The sequence below is a fragment of the Rissa tridactyla genome, chromosome 2, assembly GCF_028500815.1.
Source record: "Rissa tridactyla isolate bRisTri1 chromosome 2, bRisTri1.patW.cur.20221130, whole genome shotgun sequence".
In the NCBI taxonomy this organism is placed as follows: Eukaryota; Metazoa; Chordata; class Aves; order Charadriiformes; family Laridae; genus Rissa; species Rissa tridactyla.
This window is the reverse complement of record NC_071467.1, coordinates 108,611,927-108,637,085: the sequence shown is the minus strand read 5'-3', so window position 1 is coordinate 108,637,085 and position 25,159 is coordinate 108,611,927. Positions and strand designations below refer to the sequence as shown.

At 36.8% G+C, this 25,159-nt stretch overlaps 1 protein-coding gene across 1 annotated transcript in view; it reads left to right on the top strand.

Moving 5' to 3' along the window:
• The window catches only part of CNTNAP2 (contactin associated protein 2), a 1,192,916-nt gene that overhangs the window by 412,840 nt on the left and 754,917 nt on the right, over nucleotides 1-25,159 (top strand). Inside the window, exon 3 of the mRNA XM_054190578.1 lies at nucleotides 12,713-12,906. Within this exon, the coding sequence (XP_054046553.1) occupies nucleotides 12,713-12,906 (194 nt within the window). The remainder of the gene's footprint in view (nucleotides 1-12,712; nucleotides 12,907-25,159) is intronic.

Here is a 25,159-nt window from a genome sequence, read left to right as displayed (position 1 = left end):
AGCAAGCCCTGGTCCCTCAGCCTCTCCTCACAGAATGAGTGCTTCGGCCCGCTGGCGGTCTTTTTGGTTCTCCACTGAATTTTAAGATAGCAGAGGAAAATTACAACCCACATTTGAATGAGAAAGGGGTGTTTAGGGTTGGAAAGCAAAAGCTGCAAAAACAAGAGAGACCCCAGGAACAGAGAAACAGAGCAAACGGACACCCCTCTCAGGTGCATGGACACAAACACACACAACCTGGGAAACTAGAGCTCTGTGTGTGCTTGACACCTTGTGTGTCAAGATCCAAGGTGAAGCCAGTGAGAGGTGACCTAGTAGTGGGAATGTGCTACAAACAACAAAATTAGGATGAGAAAGTGGACCCTATTTTCTTTGAACAAATTCAGAACACCTTCAGATTGGATGCCTTCATTCTTATGCAAGACTTAGTCTCTCTGACTCCTGCTGGAAGGGCAGTCCAGTGGGATGCAATCAAGCCGGGTTTCTAGAGGGCGTCAGGGATAACTTCATGATACAGGCACAGATGTGGTGCCCGCAGTGGGGTATGAGGAGACATAAACCAGAAACAACGACAGGGAATCTCACTATTCCCAATTTCAGCCCTCTGCCTTGCGTAAATCCTGTAGGTAAACTTCAAAGGAATAAAAAAGTGTTGCTCAAAGTGTATTTTAATGAAACCTCTCGTAACAGGTACTATTGTTAGGCAAATGTGCTTAAATGTCCTTACAGAACTTCAATGTTTAACTGGCATCCAGGATAAAACTTAAATTATAAACTTTACTCCCTGTATTTTACTTAAAATACAATTACACAGGATATTAAATACTAACATTTTTATTTTCTTGTTATAAATAGTCTCCCAGTCATCTTTCTAACAGCTGGTATATGTTTTGATAGATCAAGTTATGTACATTATTTTTTTACTGGAGTCATCTGTGTGATAACTTTGCTTCATAAATTCTGTGGCCAATAACACTTTCTTTTTCTCCAAATGACACTTTGCTGCTGCTAATAAGGAAAAAGAGGTTATAGAACAGTAATAATAAATAAAGGTGAAAAAAATTGCAGTGGCCTGATAAGCATTAGCTAGCTCTTATAAGTGACTCTGACTTTATGATGCTTAATTAACATTGCCAAATCAGAAGCTAATACTGTGACATAAGATTCCTTTAAACCCAGAATTAACAGCAGATAATTTTTTCCTCTTTCATTCTTTCAAAAAACCTACATTTAAGCCTATATTCTAACCATAATACATATAATTATCATATCGCACTTTCCATTCTTAAGCCATGTGGTTTTGCCTGTTTAAAACCTTTTTGTAGCACAATAATCATAATATTCAATTTTTACAGAAGCAGTGATTTAGCTAGTAGTGGTTTGTGCTCAGCTCAGCCCTTGCTGAATACTTATTTGAATTATGAATTATTATGAATACTTATGCCATAAGGAAAATCCCTCTGTCTTCATCAGGAATGGTATCTATGTAGCTGGAAGTAGAGAAGGACTAGCTGTTTGTGATAAGTGGTTTTCTTCAACAGAAAAGTAAATTGTGGGAGTATAGAAGTTATGGAGAAGCTGTCATACAGTTGCGCGGATGTCCCTGGACAATTTCACTCAAACTGTGGTAGTGCTTCCTTGTGTAGGCTCAGCAAATGGCAATTTCCTTGAAGACTATTATGAGGATTTGCTCATGCAGGAGAAATTATTAGCTGTATTCAAGAAGAGAAGGATGTAATCTTTGTAAGGATAGAGCCTTGGCTTGCGCATGTGTGATGAAGTAGGAGAAATTATTAGCTTTAGCATTACAGCACTTTCCTTAAAGTTTCAAAATACTGTTTATTTTCACAGTTGTCTGTGTGAGGTGAATGATGTGTTACAGCGGCTTACAGACAGGCAAACTAAAGCACAGAAAGCTTTGCTTGCCTGGGCAGTGCTTCTGCCAAGTTAGATGATTTCTGTCTTGAACACTCCTTTTGTAGCCGTGGCTGTTTCTTCATCTGCCAACGACTGCTCTGTACAGAAGGAAATTACATGGGCATGATCTGCAGTCTAGCTGTTTGAGGTGGGGTTTTTTTTTCCTTTTGGAGGGGGAGTGGGTATATTGTGCTGTTCTGGACACGCAAAAGTTCTTCTCAGCAGTGTTACGCTCAGCAGCCTTGACTGATGGTATAGAAAAAATGCATTCAGACCAAGTATTTCAATCTGTAGGGTGAACAGCTTAAATGGAGAGCATAGAAACTGCAGAGAGAGTAATTTCAGCCCAGAGAGCTATCCCATCCTCAGAGTCTTAGAGGGCTAACGGAGACAGGGGGAGAACTGGGGATGATTCAGGGTACCTGAAGTTAAATCCTGCTTCGAATCCTCCCCCACACCCTGAAAGCTGAACCTGCTTACTCTAAAGCTAGCATTTCCATATTCTTCTCCCTTCCATAGGTTAAAATTTAAAGAACAAGGGTTGGAGTGTGCATTTGGGGCTTTTAATTTATTATAGTTTAATTTTTGAAATGCTCTCCTGCGTGAACTTTGAGTTCTCATTAATTTATATTGAATAAAAATCCTAGCAGAATTTCATTCCCTGGTTAGTGTCTAAAATGTATCAGATTAGTTAATCCCATGTGGGCAAATTAACATTTGATGCCACTGATAAGAGCACTGTTACTTTTATTAGCGTTATAAGTTGTAACTTTTTCTGCCGGCGCCTTTCCCTAGTACAGTCTTACATGATTATAATGATTTTGTATACAGTGCTATGTTTTGGCTCTAAGGAGTATAAACTCATTAGGGAATAGTCAATATTTATTAGTAGTTTACCACAGACTTCAGGCATATCATTGCCCTAAAAAGTTGAATTCTGCTGTGGTATAGTACTATCTTGAAATGAACACATTATTTTGCAAATTAAAATAAAGAATAAAATTGTTCCTTCCATGTTGTTGCAACTCTGCTATGATATCAATAAATATTTTGCTATTAGCAAAATAGGAGGCATAATATGAGCTTTCATCATCAAAATGGATGCAATACAGAGTAATTTTTAAGAACAGAATATATTTTCTTAACAGAGAGAAAGCATAAGGATCTGTGTACTGCTTGCAATATATGCATGAATGGAAAAATAATTATCCATTACCTTTGTTACAAGCAGAAAACCCTGCAAAACCCTTGAATCAGCTGTATACTAGACTTCAAAAATGATCTCACAATATTTCACAGTTCTATGCTCCTGCTTGTTGAAGGGAAAACAGGAGAATGAAGCACATTTACTAGGATGGATTAAACAGTACCAGTAACTTGTATTCCTGCATGGCTCTGATAGTATCAGATCTCCTGTAATATCACGAGCAAGGTCTGGCTCGCAGAAGCATTCGGACGTGGTGGCTAATCAATGAGGCAGGTAGGGAAGAGTCCTGTCCTGTTCTGTTTTCAGGATCGGGTCAGCGGTAGTGCAATGTTGGCACAAATAAGAGAATAGTATAGCTCCCTCTAGCTGTTAATTGTCTAGGCAATTTGCATACAGAAAAAATTATTGTACCAATTTTGAAGTATTTGGAAACCTTCAGCAGAGACAACTGATTTCAGACTGATTTCTTTCAGAAATGAGAACCTCTTTATGAGAATTATACACTTTTAATTTTTGTGGGAAATTATCAAAATGTACAGTGATTTTAGCACTCTAGCACTCAAGAAGGAAGGAATAAGGTAGTCGGAAAGAACATTTCAGACTGCTTTAATAACAGTTCTGAGTTTTCATTAACAGTTCTGAGAAATCATTACCATTTGGGTTGAAACCAGCTTCTGAGAAATTCCTGTAAAATGGGAATTCAGGCCTGAAATTTTGAGCAGATGGAAAAGACATTTGTATAGAGGAAAAGCAGGTTTAACCTGGATAGGAAACACTGGGGAAAAATTTTCAGCCTGAGCGTAGTCTTGAATGTATTTTTTCTTGCCAATCCCAAAAGAAGTAGCTCTAAAAAACCCAAACAGACAAACAAAAAAACACTGACAGAAATGGATAAAGAGTAGCAGTGAGAGAAGAATCACGAGCAGTGTTCAGTTTCTGTAGCAGTCCAGGAGTGAGCCCAAGCGGGTGTTAGAAACATCAGGAGCAGCAGGCAAAGGTTGACTGTTGGCGGTCATCAAGGGAGCTGGACTTCAGAACTGCTGTATTTAACAGCAGGAGCATGGCCAGGTCGTGTTTTGTACTTGCTGGGCTAAGAGTCTTTCAGGGCACGTAACAGCCGGAGGGAGGACGTCAGGAGCAGGAGCATTTCAAGGGAGAAAAATTTATTGCAGGAGGCACAGGCCAGGAGGTTTGTAGTTAAAAAGCGTAGATAGAACACAGATAATGAGTATAATGAAATAAATAATCACGCAGCTTTTATTTGTTAACAGTGAACATTTCAAGGCAGTGTTGTTTGCACATCAGTGGAACATTGGTATACGCCAAAGCCCAATGGCAGAAACTATGTTCACTACAGGATCTCACACAGCAAGTCTCTGCAAGACGGGAAGTTCGGCTTTTATCTTTTATCACTGAAGACTTGCCGCAGAACAAGATATCTAAGATTGAATTATGGCATTGACTCATCTTTCATTGACAATGATTTGAGGGGAAAAAATATTAATCAAGATGGGCTAGAACATCACGATTTAGCTTACAGAATTTCAGCTTTGCCTTCCATCACTTTTTGGATTGCACTAATGGGAATAGGATGATTTAGGTGACTAAACTGTTTAGGCATCTCATTGCTGTTGAAATCGTATAGATCAGGTGCAGAAATACTTTAATTCCTTTTTCTCTGTCATCTCTGCTAAGGAGGGATCACAACAGTTACAAGAACTACCAGAAGTGTCATAATGAGCTTGTATCTGGATTTCAAAGTGCTGTAAATGCTATTCAATCACAGCCAGTAAAACTTCACTATTCCTGATCTGACCATCATTAAAATCTTGGATAAGAATCTGCTAATAAGGGCTTGATATCTCAGCAGAGACACTGCAGAGGCAGTGAGTGTCTGCTATCTATTAGCTATACACTTGCTAGTTCTTGCCAGGGATATGACCTGACTTGTTAGGAAAACCCCAGTGTTGCAATGCATAAACATGCAATGAAAGATTTGTGTCCTGGTACTTGAAAAGGGGGTGTGAGGAAAGGGAGATCTCTGTACTCTCTTTCTTGTCTTTTGTATGCCACTGTGGTTATTTTGTATGCAAGGGGTTTGTATGCCAGGGCGCAGTGATCCATCGCCTTGCCTCAACTTTCTGTCTAGAAAACAAGAAAACACCTCATGGAGAAGAAGCTGCTTGATGCCTTGAATACAGATGATGCACACAGAATATTTAAATCTCGTCCGAGTTTTGTTTAAGATTCCATTAGGATGCAGTTGTGAATGAGCTTCTCTTTGCCTATGTAATTAGAAAACAGAACAGATGGGAAAGGCAGAGTTTAAAGTGATGTGTTCATTAAAATAACCAAAGCTGCAAAGTGTTTGTTCCCCAACAGTGGATTCAGGATATGAGACTCCTCAGGCTTATGATTTTTTTCCCCTGTTTTGAGTTTGACAACTGTGAATGACAACGATGAGATCTTTTTTGCATCATTTTTATTGTTAGATATCACTACTGTTCCTTAGGGCAGATTGATTGTTCATTCCCTCAAATGTGGTTTGTGCTCAGTTAAGATATACTAGGAAGCAGTGGGTATTAAGAAGCAGACACTACATCAAGGGATTTATTTTAATTGCATTTACTGTAAGAAAGATCTATTGGGATTTAAAAAATAATACAGTAATTTTAATGTTCTTTTAAAAAAGATCTGTGTGGATTGTATCCTGATAACTACTGTTATCCCTTGGGTTATTTCTACTTTTAACTTTCAGGGTTTTAAATTAAAATGAAATAATTTTAAGAAATATAATTAGGGTCTCTCCTCCCTGTCCCCCCCTCCCCCGTCTATTTTTTACTAGAGGGGAAGTCTTCTAAAATTAGTCTAACTACATCCAAAAAATATATACTGACATGAGCAAGGGATAATCCTTATTCTCCCTTACCTCCTCCCTCCCCCCAAGAAAGGGGCAAAAAATTATTACATAGTTTAACGAAAAAAATATATACTTCATCACAGAGTTCAAGTCGCACCAAGGGAAGACAGTGATCAGTGCCACTAGAAATCAGTAAAAACATTCCTAGTGACTAGCGATGGACACTGGATAGGCTGATGTGCTACTTCAGCCTTTCGGAAGTCAAGATTAATGCCGATGCTGACCTCTCTGTAGACTTACAACTTTCAGCTGCTGTGATGGGAGGCTAATTTGGGGAATGAATATTGGATCTTGCCTATCTTCTGCAACCCTTGCAAAATGAATTTTATCACATCTATTTTCTAGGGTACTTGGAGCTTCAAGGCTTGCTTGGAGCCCTCTGGAAAGCTGCTATTGAAACTCATGGGGAGTTAGGCCAAAGATTGGGTCTAATTTGCCAGTTTTTAATAAATACGGACTTGGGGTAAATTCTAATAATGAATTCTGGAGAAGAAAAAATCTAGTTGTTGTCATTTTTGTCCTCTTTCTCCTTCTCTGTGACATCTAACTTTTTACAAAATATATATAGGTAATTTTACATAGATGGTGACTATAATCATGCTGCTATTTTCTCAGAATTTAATGCCTTCTCAATATCAAGCTTTGCTTGTTCTGAAGCAGAACGTTCACTATTTGCTCATCATCAGCATCATGCATGGCCTTGTCTGCAGTTCCACCGCTGTTCTTATGTGCCAGAAAGAAGAGCTCTTAAAACATGCAAACGCAAATCCCTACCTTGAAGACAGGGACTGGGTTGCAAATCCAAATTTAGCTAGAACAGAAGATGAATACAAGAAATATAACAATGCACGCTGTTTATTATAAGGAAATAAAAACCAGTGTTTATCCATGCCAGTATCAGGAAAAGATTGCTTTAATTAGTGGAGCCCTATATGAGGACTGGATTCTCTTTTGTTAGAGGGCCCTACCTAATACAGAGTGTAAGCGATCCTTGCCCGAAGCAGCTTGAAGTGCAAAGTGTTTAATCATCCAAGACTTCTGTATGTACATAACTTTTTTTCAGTGTGAGTTGACCCACCCAGTGCTATGGTATTATTTGCTCTGTGTAAAGTTAAATGTTTTACTGCCTGTACACATTACAGTCTTTATCTACAATGATAAAATGGACAAACAGAGGAAGACAAACAAAAAATGGAAACCACCATTGATGTTCTACTTAAGCATTATGGTAACTAACAGTGCAGGTAGATTTATGCAGTTTAGAAGTTTGGGTCTTTTATATTGTTTTCTAGGGTACTGCAGAAAATGGATGCCCATATTTTCTCTGAAGTGCAGTGAATGAATGATCTCAGTATTTCAAAGTTTTCCTTTTTGTCTTGATTTATCTTTTATGTAGAGGAATGACAAGCAATGTCTTGGAAAATAGCAAGGTATCAAACAGTATTGATTTCAGGCTATTGCAGTGACCTAGAAAGTGTTATTTCTCATTGAAAGATTAGGTTGTGTTTTTCTCATACAAATAAGCAGATTCCAACTCTTAAGAATGTTTCAGGTTATTATTACATAATTATTTAAAAAGTCATTTTTTTGGTTTCTTTGATGAAAGGCTATAGAAATTTTCTACAATTAGATAAAGTAATCCCTTGAATTATAACTACCACAAATCCCAAGTCTTCTATCTATAGCTTTTCATAGTTTGTTTTCTAATGAAATTTCTGACTAAGGATCCTCTCCTCCTTTCATTCATGTCATTGAAACCTTTTGTTACTGATTTGAAAAGACTAGAAAACTAGTCTTACTGCAGTGCTGGTTTTTGGTTTTTTGTTTTTGTTTTTTTTTTAAATTTACTTTGTGATTTGAAGTAGGGAATGATGAACAAGTGTGACTAAAACAAGAATGGATTCTTCTAGTGCAAATTAATCTTTCCAGTTTCAGTCATGAAGGAAGAGATGAAGAGTAAAGTACCAAATATTTCAAAAGAAAGGAGATTTCTAACTGAAATGGGACAGACATTTAAAAAAAGCATCAGTATGTCCCTTCTTATAGATTTGTAAACTCAGTAGCGTATGACAGTTCAGATAAAAATCTAAAATCTGTAAGCCTACCCCAGCTTTGCTACTTACTGATAATTTATCAGGGGGGAATGATAAGAAAGTAAGGCTAACTCATCATGTAGGCTTTCTTAGTGTACACTAAATGGGAGCCAGCTCACTCAACTTCGAATAGAGGGCTGAAATGTATAATTAAGTAAAAGTAAGAAATTATTCATGAAATTTTGCAAAAATAGACCAACATTGCCTTGAATTCTTTATACTTCTAGAAATATATTAAGTGCTATCTTTTGCACGTGTCATTTAAAGATATGCTATATTTTTCTTATTGTTTTCAATAGAATTACCCTGTATAATCAAATCCAATGAAAACATGAAAGCTATTGGGGTTTTCATAATTTAAAAAACCAAATCTTTGAACTTCAACTCTTGTAAAGATGCTAATGCTATTTGTTAGCTATTTTCTTGATTTGGTGAAAAATCATGAAAAGGTTAAATTTTTACAAGTTCTTAGCATTCTGAATATAATTTTATGTCTTCTGCATCACCGAGTGTGTTTTTCAGCAACAGGCTCATTACACATTGTTTGGTCAGTCTGCAGTAGGAACAGATCAAATGACTTTCTGGAGCTTGTTTTGAAACTGGCTGGCTTTGCTGAGTAGGACTTTTAGGCTTTTCTGCACAAGAAAGTTTCTTGGATGCACAGAGATATGTGGGCCACGTGCTCAATGTTGACTTCACTGTTGCTGAACTTGCAGTTCTCTGAGATCTACTATCTAAGGTTCATGTACAGTCATTCTTTCTCATGTTGAAATTAGTTGCCCTGTTTATAGTGTAAAGTGCTATACAGTATAAATAAAAGTATGCAGGGACTCTCTTGGTTAATGTCACCAAGTCAATTATTTTGACTGCTGAGTGGGTGAATATGTTTGATCGCATCAAATGTTGGAATGGTATAAAAATTAAAAGAGGAAGCAGATATTGTCCGCCATTGCATTCATTGCACCTCTCCTACCAAAGAACCCCATAAATACTCCTTACCTGTTTAATGAAAGTAAACTATATTATATGCATATGCTCAATTTCTTCTAAAGACTTTGTAGTTATAATATCTTTCTAATAATTTGTAACTCGCATTGATTTCATAGTGGCATTTGGCTTAAAAGGCAGTACCTGAAGTAAGACAGAGTATCATATAAAAACCCCGTGTATCCAATGCCTTTTTTCTGACATAATAAAAAGTGCAAAATAAAGCATCTAATGCAATCCAGAATATAGTCTGTAACCATTAAAAATAAACAGTTTACACCAAGGTGTGAAGTATACTACTGTGAATAGCATTTATTCAACAAATCTAATATACCATTGCAGTTTCAGTACAAAGTAATGCTTACTGAAAACTACTAGCATGCTGTCATTTTGCTCATTCCTTAAAGATAATTTGTTGTTCCGTCGTAATATCTTGGCCATAAAAGTAAATGTATGTTGAAAATAATGCCATATTGTGGAAATTAGGTTTGATTTCCAAATTCACCACTCCTTTAAGAAGGCAAAATGTGTTAAATATTTTATTTGTCAGGAACTCTTCTGTTCCCAGCCAAATATCAAACCACTTTTTCATGCCAGTGAAGAAGCTGGTATTATTCAGCAAAATATTTAATGGTATGCTGAGCTATGAGCACATGCACATTTCTGGGAATTTGAGATTTTTGTACACTTTTAGAGTGAATGGAGACGCAAACGTGCTTAAATTCCTCCGATGAATTCAGGGCCTTTGCAAGGATCTCACAGCAGGGAAATTTTTATATAATCCAACTTTTTCATAACTTAGAGCGTGCACCTGAAAAAAAGGACTTTTATTAATCCTTGAATCAATAGAGGTTACACATATCAGAAGCAAAATGAACAAAGTCATCACCACGCCAAATTACACAGCTTGGTGAATCAAAGGGGAAGAGGAAACTTTTAATTGATCCCCACAGGCTGTTTCTGGTGAATGGCTGATGCCTGCCCAGACTGATCACCATTCCTTTCCCGTGCTGGTCTGCTAAGCAGAACATTTAGCTATAACCCAATGTCTTTCTCCTTTGTCTTTTTGACTATTTATTTATTTACTTGCTTGGAAAAACCAGAAGGCAAATGTGAAACTGAGACAGAGAATTAGGTCAAGAAACCAATGGGATAATACTGTTTGCTGCTGTCTGCAATATTAACTAAAAGTCTTGTCTCTCACTTATTAGGAATGGTTATAGGGCAGTCTGTCTTGCAGTACTTGTTTCCATCTCCTGGCCTAGGTGTGACTATTGTGTCACATATCTCTAACTTTTGCCAGGCATGATGTGAAGAATGTTTTCCTTGTCTTCTTAAATCAAATAAATGGGAAACTGAATGTTAGCACTCATTTTTTTCCAAACCCTTCAATGGATTTGTAGGTGAAGACTTTCTGAAACCTAATTGCAATGTACAGTGAATGAGTATATTTATTGGTTAAAGAAGGCCAAAGTCTCATTTCAGTAATATGAATAAAAGCAAAAAATTATATCATGTAATCATTAAAAGTTTTGTCTTTTAAAAGTGCGTAACAAGATCTCCTGTTTTAGTGTAAATCTCGTGCATAAGTAAAAGATGTGAAAACCATAATGTCTATTTCAGCCTTCTTACAGCTATCCTTTTTCAGCAGTTGCATTGCTGAAGGACATTTTATTGATGGATTTATCAGCTCTGACTTTCATAATAACTTTTGAATGTTCACATTTGAACCTTACTTATTCTGGAGCCACCAAATGGTCTTTTTACCAAGGTGGTTTCTGTACAGGGGCAGCTTCTTATGCTTTGTGTGCCATCAGTCTCAGATATGCCAATTGGACAGGGATGTTTGGATAGGGAGAGAAAGTGGCATCTCTGCTACTACGACGTGTATGCAGAGCTAGCTGTTCCAAGTGCCTTGCATGGTAGTCCTGAAGAAACTACATTCTGTTTTTAAATGACCACTTGTCATTCTCTGCAAAAATAAGCTCGTTTGAATTTGGGAATGCATGGGAACACTTTTCCCTGGAAGTGCTTTTAGTAAAGGTGTTTTGGTTTGTTTTGTTTGGTGGGGTTTTTTTTCGTTTGTTTGTGGTTGTTGTTTTAACCATTCCCTACCTCTGTACTATCCTGTTTATAGTGCTAGGTATAATTACCTGTAAGGCGGAGATAAAGCACCTGTTGTGAATCTTAAAAAATTTAAGAAATTAGATGTTATTGCCATAGTGCTACACTTTTAATTACAATGAAAGGCAACCACTTATGACATCAAATGTTCCCATTGACATCGGAACATTAAAATGTTCTATGACCTGCAAATATTAACACCTGTAGGAGCTGAATGAGTTTTACAATTGTCTAAGACTGAGGCAATGCTGCCGCCTAATGATGGGAGTATATAAGATGCAGTAAAGCAAAGAGTTTCTTGCTTGGCAATCGGGCTATGTTTGTGTCAGTAGTTGAAGTCTGTAAGTGAAATTAAAAGCAACAAAAATTGGCCCATGGACTAAACTATGTGATTTCATGGTGTGCCAGGCCATTTATTTGCTTCAAAGTTATAATAAAAGCAAAAAAAAAACCCCACCATGTAATCACTTCGAGTCTGTAAAGTTTTTGTTTTCTGTGTCTTAACATTTGCTATGAATATAAAGAGAATGATTCTTCACTTTTTCTCTGTATTGATAGATTTTTTTGGTGTTTTGTGTATTTCCTAATACTTATCATTATGATAAATATATCATTATAATATCTATTCTAGCATTTTCGTCATTCTCTGCAGTATCCACCTGCAATTTTCCCCTTAATATTTTTTATTTCAGAAGAATAAGAAATTGCATTAATGTCTTAATATTACATTTATCTATGCATCATTGGCCATCTTTATTTAGAACAGTTCAATGTAGTCTAGTGGCTGAGAAGAATATTGTTAATAGTATTACTATCAAGTTAATTCATAGACCCATAAAGAGCAATAATACTTCTGTGAGGCATCTGCCATTGTAATCTGTGACAGCTTGTACACCCAGCAGATCAAGACTGGATCCAGCCGCTGCAGTACCTGCTCCTTTTTCAGTTCTTCTAGTAGATCTTTCAATTTGTGCACTATAGTGAAACATAGGAAAGCTTGCTCTTATTTCCTCCTGTTGTATCTATATTATCTCTTTAATGTGAAATGCTATTGAAAAGGCATGAAAAATCCAAAGATTGTTATTGATTTGTGCCAACTTACTCTGACAAAGGATTTCATGGCAAATTGGTCAACCCTTGAACAATTATAATTTGGCAAAAACTAATAAACTGTAATTAAGGCATTATAAAGGCATTGATTTGTTAGTAGGCAGCGCATTAGATCATTATAATTATATCATAAAATGATTAAGGCAACAGAGTCAATGCATTTGAAGCCTGTGCTAAAGATGCATTTTTTAAAAAAAATATGCAATCATATTTCTCTTGTATACATTCAGGGTTTTTTTGTTATTATACTCCTCTCAGCTGGGCTGCCTTCCAGCTATCAGCATCTTCACAATGTGTTCACTTCAAAGCGAGTGTTTGAGGTCTAAATCTCTCTGTTCTGTTTCAACCCAACAGGTGCAGGAGGTTGGTCTCCATCAGACAGCGATCATTACCAATGGCTGCAGGTGGATTTTGGGAACAGGAAGCAGATCAGTGCCATTGCGACTCAAGGCAGGTATAGCAGTTCTGACTGGGTCACTCAGTATCGGATGCTCTATAGCGATACAGGGAGAAACTGGAAACCGTACCACCAGGATGGAAATATCTGGGTAAGTGATTGGTGTAAAGTGGAAGTGTATGCTGTAGCAGTGTTGATTGTGTTTTTAGGAACCCTGCACCTCGTGCAACTTTTCAGTGTTGTTTTTGCGAGGACAGAACAGAGCTTAGCTCAGAACATATTTCAACAAGAACAATTTGCAGTATCTATATTTGCTGAATAAATATAAGGGAAAAAAAAGTAGTTTTGAAAATTCGACTCTTAAAAATAACATTTTGGAAGGTAATTTGTTCTTTGTGTGTATATGTGCTGGAGAGCATTTTTATCATGTATATATTGTTTTCCATGTAGGTGCTACAGGGATATTTATGCTATAATAATTTTAGCAGAAAGCATATAATTTGGGTTTGTATTTTACATTTATCATGGATAAGCTCTAATTTAATTCTTGCTGAAAACAGTAGCCTTCCATTTTGCAGAAAAAAAATGGTAGCTATTACTTAACATGCCTATCCTCATAGCAGCTTTTTGAGATGGCTTATCTTTTTCAAAAGTATACTTTGAAAACAGCAAAATGCTATCATTCTTTCTGAAACCAAATTAAACTGATTAGCTATTATGCCTCGTCAGAAAAACATTGTCAAAGCAGACAAGATTTAACATTGTGCTATTTTAGAGTCACGTTTTTGCCAGGTGCTTCTTTTATTAAAGTCTGTTAGTAAAAATGAATGTCAAATATAGAGCACAAGGTGAATGGTTTTATCTGTATAAGAAAAACTCACTTAACATGTGGAGTACATAGAAGCAGTCATTTTTTATTAGAGTATTGATTTATTGAATAAGCCTCTTCCATGTGCCGGATAGGATTCTGAAAGTGGGAGAAATGAAAGTCGGGGGACAGACAGGAGTGAAGAGAAAAACATGAGTTGCTGCTTTAGATTCCTTAGAACTTGGTGATAGGAGTGTTGTTCATCAGGGTTAGGGGGCACTTGTGCCTAAGCTTGATCAATATAAAAAGTTTCTCTTTTAAGGCCGCTTATGTATATAAAATACTTACAGCGTTTAGTGTTTATATTATATTAGATGTAGAAAAGCTTCTTTGGTAACTACTATTGAAATAATGAAGAACTTGTCTTAGGGGAATGGGAAAGGGCTATGCAGCTGGCTGAGTGAACAATATGTATAGCAGGACAGGTAGGCTGAGGAAAAACCTGTTCTTATTACCTTGAAGGGAAGATCTTAGTTGATTTAGTCACAGCTGTGACTGTTTGTTTCCAAAGTGGCCCACCTTTCTGAGGGTTTTGTAGAAAGTCTTTATTCTTACATTGTTTCTTAATACAGAAATACTGAAAGCTTCTTCGTGAAAGAACACTTCATTTTTCTCTTTATTAGCAATTATGTATGATTGGTGAATTCAGGGGGAATACTGTTGGTCTGTTATTGATCATCAATATCACTTGCAAAAACAGGGGAGGAGATACACGGAAGCCCGATACTTCTATTTGGAACGCTAAGTCTTTGGGATATACTTAGCAAGCTGTTCACTGCAGTACTCCTGCTGTTCATGTTCTGCAATTTTAATCCCACGCTAGAAAAGCAGTTTAAAAAAAAAACAAAAACAACCACAACCAACAACTACAAACTACCCTATCCCGGCTTTCTTTTTAAGAATAAAGCTGAGCTACTAGCAAAAAAACCCTGAAACAACCTAGGAGTCTTGACTCTACTTCTAACATGCCTAAACCAGTGTTGTTTCTGTTGTTAAATGACGTCTGAACCTCGGTTTAATCTTGAAAACCCTGTGCTTATTAGCTATTAGTAAGTCTTAAACATAATAAGTTCCCAAGGCAGGGGAGGTGCCTGAGCATAGAGCAATACTGTTGTACTATTGTAGTACTGTTATGAGAAGACAGAGTTCCCTGATGTGGATTTCCCAGGATTCCCTGGGGTGGCGCAGAATTCCCCATCGCATCTTCCTCTTAGTGTCACTTTTTACAAGAAATTAAAAGCAGCAGAAGCTGTGAGGGCCAGAGCAGACCATATCAACCAAGTATCTGCCACTGGCAATTTAAACTCAGAAAGTCAGATTGTTCCTGACTGTGGTGATCTGAAAAACCTCAGTTGATTCCAGTGCCCTTAGAAATCCTTTTTGGAAGTATTTAGTGTTTCCCTTTGGATTTGTACCTTTTAGAAGTTTTATTCCCAAGAGGAAAGGGCTATATAGCCTTTGATTAATGTCTCTCTTCCATCATCCCCATGCCTGAGTGTCATTGTTTCCTGACAACAGTAAATTTAAAATTAAAGGAGAAAGCAAAGAAAAAGGGGAAAATAGGAGTGCAGAGTTCAACAATATTTAATACTGAAACAGTTATGATATCAAATGATACAGCCAGAGGATGAGATATGAGAAATAGAAGGAAATAAAAATAAAGCTTGCTGGAGGAGTTGGAGAGACAGCAAAGGAGAAATAATTTCCAACAAAGATCTAGTTAAGAACAAACCATGATAATCTGGATAAAATGCTGAAGTGACCCCCTTCTGTATGCATTATTCAGGGAGGAAAAAAGTTCTATAATTATCTCCTAAGTAGGAGAGAAATCAAAAGGCTCTCAGGAAATCTGTGATGGGGAAAGTGCTTTCAAGGTGAATTTAGAGCAAGCTTCCCAGTTCTGTGAAACAGATTTTTCTGACCCCACCCCTCCTGGGCTTTCGGATATTTTCAATTTCCATGAATTTTAATAAGATGAGTGAATGTGGCCTCTTTCCATAAAATGCCTAGCAACTAGAGAATTTTGATCACCTCTCCTACCTTCACTCTTGCAGTCTGAGATTCTAATTTTGATAGGTCATGAGGTTTCCCTTCATACGTCAATCCACTGGGGCGTTTTGTGTACACAATATACCTTTGTTTTGGTATAGATGCTCATTTTGGTTTCTACATCAATGCCATCTGTCTATTTGCCTAAAGAATACATACCAGACGTGATTCTCCATATAATACTATCTCCTGACTCAGATATAGATGGGGTAAATGCCTTACACTAAGCATAATGCAAATATGCCGTATAGGTATAATAAGAAAATGCTAACATCTTATGAAAAAATTGGGACTCAAATGATAAGTACCAATAGCGGAGCTGAGCACCTCTAAGTAAGACGCAGGCCTTTCCTAAAGGAAATTGTAAGATGCTTGGTACAATTGAAGAGGTCTTATGAGGTATCATCTTTTAAAATTTGCTTACTCCAGTAGAACTTGTGATAAGCTCTCATCCATCTCATTTTCTTATTCTTGGGGATATCAAAGTCAGGGTGATGAAGGAGAAAGTGTTACTATAATTATGAGTTTAAAAAAAAAATATTGATGGGAAAGGTGGAGTGCAGACCCTTTGCACATAACCTCCAAATTATATTCTGTGACTCTTATCTTCAGCCTCTGAACATCAATGGAGTTACAAAGATGGAAGTGAAAGCAGATTTTGCTTTTTTACAGAAAATTTAGCCCTGGACGGAGTGGCTGCTGCTTCAGTTGAAAGCAGTTATGTTTTTCTGGTTTTGTTGTTTTTCTTTCAGTTTAATTAAACTTAAAGCGAATTATGTATAAAACGTGCTTTTGTAGTATTTTTATTACTGAAAAGATATTGAGTGATTACATAGCTTTCACTATGAAGAATTATTTTTGCAAAGGAATTTAATTTATCTATTTACCTACTGGCTTTAAACACTTTTTGTTTTTCTTTTAATACTGCTCATTCTGTTCCTTTTTTAGATGAAATAATCAGAAATCCAGTGTGTTAACTGTAAAATGAATGTTGCATTTCTCTGGGCACTGAGGAGCAGCTTACTGTTTGAAAAATGCAGTCTCTTCATTTACATGATTCGCCTTTGTCTCGAAGGAAGGAAGTTGGTGCAGCACGGTAGATTTAGCTTGCACAGGAAAATGAGCTCTCAGCACTTCAGAGTATTTTGACATGGTGTTGAGACAAAATTCATTGTGAAACAAAGTAATAGTGAGTTGTATTATTAACTGTTTCAAGTTCTTCAATACTTCAAATGTTTAATACTCTTGGCTGTCTTTGGAATACCAACCATCAGACAGACCAAAAGTAACATTTAATGTCTAGGTAGATATAAGGCGATCATCTGCAGCTCTACCTAGCTGAAATTATGCGGGAGCCATCTGCTCAGTGTTTCTGTTCATCCTGACATGCTAATTCTGGTTAGATTATTCGGAGAAAAATCTGCAAGCCTCATCACATTCCCAGTTCCTTCCACCTGCCCAACAGAGCATCATTTATTGCTAACCAAGGACTTACTACATGCGTCTTAGAATACAATGATTTGTGTATAGCAGCCACAAGTGAAGAAGAATAAATTCTAGCATGCACTCACTCTGCTAGGACAAGAATTATTTGCTTTGTAAAAACTGTCACTGCTTTTTCCCTGAGAGCCAACTTATTTCCATGACTCTAAACTAAACAACGTTAATGAAGTATGCAACGAAAGAGGTCTTGAGTTTGATACTGCTGCTCTCCTCTTTTTTTGTGGTTACTCCATGAGATCTTGAGTGGAAACTTATATCGTAGAAAGAGTTCCTAGGGTAATGGGCTTATGGGCCTGGGTTCTTTTGCCTTTTTTTATAATTTTTTTTTTAAAGTGCTTCTGGTGAATTAAATTATCTTCTTAAACCAATTTAGTTTATATGATATTATTCTGACTTGCAGTTATGGGAACATTTAAAAAATATGAAATGTGATTAGAATGGTCTGTGACTTGCCATTTCTTGTTGCTACTAGAATATCAGATACTGTGCAGACCTATTTAAACCTGACAAAGTGGTTTGATATATTAGTCAGTGCAAAAGTTTTGACTAGTGTTTATAGCAAGGCCCTGAAGTCTTTTGGGAATGTTGTGAATTTATTGTTGTTTTCTATTTAAGGATGCCCTGACCTATCCTGTCTGGAAGGATTTTTATGTCTGGTATCTTGCTGTCTCCATAGCGATGCCTGCAAGGTGACCAGTGTCATTTTTACTGGCTCTTAATTCTCCAGGTATTTTATTACTAGAAACACCTCTTTTAAATGTTAACTTTCCTTTCCTGTGGAAAAAAAAAATCTCATTTTTCCCCTGCATTCTCTTGAGTGCCTTTTATTAATTTCATTATGCCTTAGCTTGCCTGGATGTTATGTCTCTGAGTCCCTGTCTCCCATGGCTTTATCTTATAAAGATTACTCCATTCACTTGCAACAGCCAATATCGCTTTTATGGGTGTATTGAGCGAATGAGGTGTTGTAACTCCCACCGAAGTCAATATGTCTCTGCGCTTGGTGCATGTTGCTAACCTATACATTGAGGGCCCATGACTGAAAGGGTATGGATACAGGAAAATATTTCTTTTGCTGTAGTGAAGCTAAACTCTTTTATAGATCTATGTAACAGTCTCTGCTTGCTGTTACGTCAAAAAATGTAAGCGTTGATAGGACACCTTTAGAAATTCAGGCAGTTGCTGACAAGGAATTTTTGGAAACCCTGAAGAAAAGTACTTTACAGATAAACATCAGTGCTATCCTGATGAAACCCGTTTCCTAATCTCCTCTTCTCTGTGTGGAATCTGTTAAGAAAAATTGTATGAACTTTTAATGCATTTAGAGAAACACGCTTGGGGTTATCTGGAATATCATGGCAAAATATGTCTATGCCAAATGCTGTCACAGCCACAGACTGTATTTGTATTAAAATGACAGAAGATCTGATGGCCTTTTAAATGTTGGAATACTAAGATTAACACCAAATTGGGATAAACCATAATGCTAGTTTGAAATCCTGGCTTTTCTGAAAAACTAAAATAGATACTTACAGGACTCTAACTAGTAATATATTTCACATATGAAGCTATGGCCTGATTATAAGATCTTATAAACATATTTTTGTTTAGAATTATTGAAATTGCATATTTTGTGCAGGAAAAAAAAATCTTTTATGTTATTTTTAGCAGAAACATGGATTCATGAGTTTGCTTATAATTTTAAATAACATTTTTTAAGGGAAAGATACACTGACATTTTGGAAATGGTTTTGATCAGATGGAAAGTTACGATTTTTTTTTTCACTGCAAGCTACTCATCCTGTAGCAATACAGAAAGATTCTCTAGAGAAAGATTCTATAATTGTATTAGGCTATCTCCAGAGGCACAAACAGAACTATTTTAATCTATCACAGAGTATGCCAAGTAGACACAAGACAAAATTCCTCCTCATGCGCTGGCAGACAGTGTCTCCCTCTATTCTGTAGAAGCCATTAACTAAAAACCAAATTGGGCTAACATATTAGAGGTTTGCACTGTAGTCTGCTAGAGCGTTTCCATTCTAAAGGATTATTTTCTAATCTGTTGTTCTTAGCCTGCAGACTTCTTGTCTGTTTAAGTTAAACCATCAAATCTTAAACACAGGTATCTGAAGTCAGGCACCTAAATCAGACGGCTTGGTTTTCAAATACTTTAGAGTGTCATCATTCAGTAATGAATACAATGTGCAGGTCCTTAAGCGAGCCTGCAAGAGTGCATTGCGTACTTAACCGTAGAATCATAGAATGTGTTGGGTTGGAAGGGACCTTTAAAGGTCATCTAGTCCAACCCCCCTGCAGTAAGCAGGGACATCTTTAACAAGATCAGATGATCAGATTTAATCAGCTCAGCAATGACAACAGTTGTAGTCATGGCTGAATGGCACCATGACTCAGCTAACAAATCTTTCTAAGATGCAGGTTTTGTAGCTTATGCATAGCACCAAGCAAGAACCACACTGGCTGTTGCACTGGGCTCGCAGAACAGTAATGCTTCTGATTCTCAGCTGGTATGTACAGACCTGAGTCGAGTGCATCAAATAGGCTCTTAGAACTCCTAGCATAGTTATGTAGGTTGTCCTCAATCTGTTCTAGAAAGCCTGAACACTTGCTTAGGTGACTGAACCAGAGCTGAGTTTTCAAAGGTTTTGAATTTGTACAGGTTCTCTATAGACACACGTTTGAACGTTTAGATTAAGATCTACTGAATAAAGTGGACTGTAGCGATTTCCTTGCTGCTTGTCAGCCCTCTTGTTTGGCTACCGTGTATGAATATATTGAGTAATTTATGTGGCTTATATTATAGCATAAGGCCAGCATATGATCAAAAATCTGCTGTATGGCACTCCTGATCTTTTATTGCAGATAGATACTGATTTTTATATTTTATCATCTGTTGAATAAAAAGTGGACCTATCATAGTGTATCTAATGTTTCATTTGATAAAAGCATGGTTAGAAATAGAAATTCTAGTGATCCCCACAGATTAAAAAAAAAATAATACAGTAATCATTATACAGATATTTGACATGCCCTAAGTTAAATTAGAAAATGTGGAGTTATGAATCATGACTTGTGCCCATTCACTTAGCCATCAGGTTGCATTATGTTAAAATACTTCTTCAATGTATTTGACATACATACTACACTTCTATGCACAGCTGTCTATAGCACTGTCAAAAAGCTGATCTGCCAAGGACTTCCTTAGTTATTTCCTATTTTTTCCCCGTGACGGTGATGAAACTCTAGAACAGATTGCCCAGAGAGGTTGTGAGGGCACTGAACCAAATGACCTGCAGAAGTTCCTTCCAGCCTGTGATTCTGGATGGTGTCTGAGGTTTGCCCAAACTGCCAACTGTTGAAATGAAGAGGCAAATCAACCCCAATATATTGTGTTCTTCCTCTCTTTGACGCATGTGGCTGTCATTTCTGTCTGCAATTTATAGCTGGCTTCAGTTTCTTTAGTGAGATGCATCATAGAATATCTCTAAATGTTAGGAAACTTCAGATGTTAGTTCTAACTTCAAGGCAAACCCCATCCATAGCACCAGTAACCTAATTGTAGTTCAACATTTCCCTCTTAATAGTGCATTTGCAAAATGATTTAAGTTCTGATCCAGTAAACGCTCCTGTACCTAACTTCAAATGGTGAAATTAAAGTAGTAAGACTAAGTGTTTAAAATTGAGTATAGACAGTCAGGGAGTGTGTTCAAGTGTGTCAGTACAGTACTTGGAAAAAAGGAGCGATGGTTTTACTGAAAGTCTTTGGGAAGTACCATACTACAGGTAATAAAAACCTTACTTAAATGTTAGGCAGGTGTAAAGCAGGAAATGTTCTCATCTTTCATTTGCTTGGCACTGGTAAAAGTGAAAATGTGCACAAAGCTCATCAAAAAGAAGAAAGAATCAAAGGCATTTTGCTGTATTAATTCTGTTGCCTATGAGGTCTGGTATACAGAAAGCATAGCTTTTCAAAGGTTGCCTCTTGGCTCATTAGGCCTTAACTTCCCAGTGAAGATGAGCGTAATTACTTAGGAGCAAGTAATGGTTGAATCCACAAACATTCACTTCCATGCAAATTTTCGGGCTCGTGCACCTGTGGAATTTTACCTTTTAGCCTGTGGTTCTGCCTGGAGATTGGTACTTATTGACTGAGAGACTGAGCTTTGCGCAGAAAAAAGTGAGATAACGCACCGTGGGAGGTTGACAATTTAAGACCGAACCCTGCCAATAAACTTGTAAGTGCCTGACTTCAAAATCAACACAGTTACTCAAGTAAGATTATGCAAAAGTATTTACTTGCACCTGTGGTCTGAAGCCCCCTTACCACTAGAAAGTGGAATTTTTCCTTCATGAAAATCACTTTCTGTTCTTTTTCCTAGAATTTAAAAATAAATTAAAAAAAAAAGTAAAAAAGAAAAAAACCCACCCACATTTCTTTAGTAGTGTATAAACTCCAGCTTCAGAGCAGAAGTGCATTTTAAGAGGGAATTTGACAAAGCTGCTGCTGACGCACTACATGTCTGTGGCTGTATAGATAAATTCAGTTTGAGGGCTCTTAATCTGAACCTTTATGAGCAATAAATTCACATTACAATATGAAAAAGTTAGGCTCAGGCCAAGAAAACTCCTATGTGTTATTTCATAAATTTTATTCTTGTCTTGGACTTTGTTTTTTAAATATCCCTCAACTGCTTAAGATAGGTAGAGAATAGTATATTGCTTAATGACATAGACCCTATTCAGAAAGGTATATAAGGAAGCCCTTAACTTTTAGCTGGAACTGAATTCTTGTTGGATTCAATAAATTAAATATGTGCTTAATGCTTTCCGGAAAACTCTTGGGTTTGTATCATCATACAGTCTGTATTCTGTGGTATTTTACAATATTTTTTTTAAATAACATAATTTAGGAACGGTAATATTTCTCACTACCTTTTATAGTGTATGTGTTTACGCGCACAGATTATGAGTTAGTCTTTACTAAAAACTGGTTTAGTAATGTGAATGAAAGTAAAAAAAAATAAATAAATAAATAAAAAAAAAACAAACCAGAACCTTCTGAGTTGTAGTACCCCAGTGTTAGACACCACAGTCCTGTTCAGGTGAGGAATTACTGTGGATTAATAGTGCTGTAACTCTAATGTCTTGTAGACAAATAGAGGAAAACTTTAATTTGTTTCCAGTCTCTCAAATGTGTCTATCACATTGGTTTGTTTTATGTACATAAATTTAACTAAAATGACATAATATAAACTTACAAAGCTATAGTAGGATTTGCATTTGTGCTGTTGCAGGCAAAAGTGGTTCATATTGATCTTTAAAACCTGATGTGGAAGCATTCCTCCTAACACTGGTTGTCTGCAGCACAAAATACGCAACAGAGGAGTAAGTCTTGGCTATTAAAGCAATAAAGGCACAGTGAGGGCTAAGTCTTGCGTTAGCTGTAGCATAAACTAGTTTGCGTCAGCTTGGTAGTACCCTTACCAAGAGTGATCAGCTGACAATGATAATTCTTCTCTTTTAATATTGAACACAAAAGTCACTGACTATGCTGAACGCTGAGTTGTGTTAAACGCTCATTTTAATTAGCATGTTTTCCGATGTGCTTAGCTAAAGTTAAATAAGCGCTTGGTGGGCATCTGTCTGTGCATTCATCCTAAAGAGACTACCCACAGGAAGAAATTCTTTCGGTTTGGAGGAATAGTTGCACTGTCACGATGATAGGTAGTAGAAGTGTCAAAATAATTGTTTTGCAGACTGTTTTTCAAAGTATTATTCCAACTTTGCCTTACAAAATCAGCAATCAAAATTATCCCTAAGACAAACTGCAAGGTATTAATAGATTTCTTGCTCTCAGGTCCGTTCTCTGAAAATGCTAGAAGCAAGCTTATACAATGAATCACCGTGATCCTGCAGGTAGATTATTTTCATGCTAAGGCCATAAACTAAGTAGATTATAGGAAGAAGTGACTTTAAAAAAAAAAAAATAGGAAAGAGTATAATTCAAAAAACAATGACGCACAAACTTCTGTCAAAATCCAGCCAATCGCTTGTACAAAACTTCTTGTACTGAGTGATTTGCTGGGCAAAGTCCTTTAAAACTTAAAAACATTGAAAGTGACTGGGGAAGGGGATAAGGAAGAAAAATACTCTCTTCACCTCATCACTTACGTGACCTTAGTTATTTCATTCTTTTGAAATATTTAGGAGAATGAGACCAGTGACTTTGTTCCCTACACTGTGTTACAATATTTAGACAGTGAGTTATGAAAAAAGTTGATGCCAGCTGAGGATAGATTCAGTCTTTTTTTTTTTTTGAAGTTTTCAGCTTTATTGGTCCATATCATAGATTTACTGGAAACTGAGTACAGTTTTGTACACATACTTTTCCTGTTCCCATCAAGTCAGCCTCCTTAATTCATGATAGATTTTACCAGAGAGACAGAAGCAAGGGAGGAGAGGAGAGGGAGAGCACTGTTGGACAAACATATTCAAGATAAGCCTCTTTAAAGCAGCGTTTTCAAAGGCATAAAGAGTTCATATTCATAAATCAGGTAACTCCCAGTGCTCCAAGAAATAAGGCAAAGCTGCTGACGTGGCACTGTTGTTAAGTTTCCATAGAGGAAAAAAGTTCAAATGCAATCGGGAGCAACTGTAACACGAACTTAAGGCTTTTGAGACTTGATTATGATTATGTTACGCTTGGGCTTTTTTTTTTTAAGTATAAAAAGATGGGACAGAGGTTCTGCAGCAGAGGTTAGGGACTGGCTTAATATTTACTTAATAATGGAATAGTAAAGGCAGAAGTCAAACTCTCTCTGTGTAGGGGGAGGGGGGAAAAGAAAGAACACATTACATTGTATCATGTTAGACAACAAGACCATGAGAATTCTGCAGATATTAAATGGCTAAACATTTACGATGTCCAATATTTTTAAAAAAATGAGGGAGATAATTGTTAGCTTAAGGGGAAAGGAGGGAGGGGAAGCCCTGTCAACCTCCAGTATTTCATCAGTGGAAATAAGCCAGGAAAGAGAGAATTTCCAGTGCATGAGAGCACATGCTAATGACAGACCTTAAGATGAACTCTGTAAGAGATTTTTGGCATGGGCAGGCTGTCTGTGTCAGGTAAAATTAAAAAAATAAAAAAAAGAAGTTTAGCTGTGAATTAAGTAGTTCAATGACAAGAGTTCAATTTTGACTATCTCTCTAGGCAACCTATTGATTAGATCTTTTCCGCATGTTTCACTCAAGTGTGTGACTAGTGGAGTGTCTTTATTATTGCTTTTGTTGTTTAGCATGAATTCCTGACAGACACATTAGTTAGAACCGCTTTCAGATTCTTTATTCTATCATTATTTTCAAGATTAGGTGGATAGAAAACTATTAAATGCTGCTACCTCCATTTATGCAGACCCAAAGGTTGCTTATTCTTTCTGCAAGAGGCATGGGTCAGAATAAACTCCTCTAACGGGTGGTAGCTCCAGTCTAGATATTGTTTCACTTCATGAGAGACTTCCATTGAACAGCAAGCGCGCCAAGAGCTCCATAATAAAGACGCTCCCTGGACATGACATGGTGATTAAACAACATCCCTGTTGTCATTTTAGGACTTTGAAAGATGACTTATCCTGGTATAGTTTGCCACTAGAAATGCTAGAATCCTGTTTATGTTATAGCTAGATTTGCAGTGAAAAGGTGTTCTTTGTTTTAGGAATTCTTGAGGACATAAAAACTAATTCATGGCTTTCTAGCCCTCGCACATATAACTTTTTTCACATGTCTAAACTGTCTGATATGTGTGAGAAATATCTTGGGAGCGAAAGGAGAGATAAATACATAACCTGCTGATTCTTAGCATCTTTGGCTAATGTATTAAAACTGGTGAATTAACATATCTGTTATAAATCCTTTGACATACTATGCATTGGAGAGGAAGAAGTTCTTGTAATATAAAGGTGCA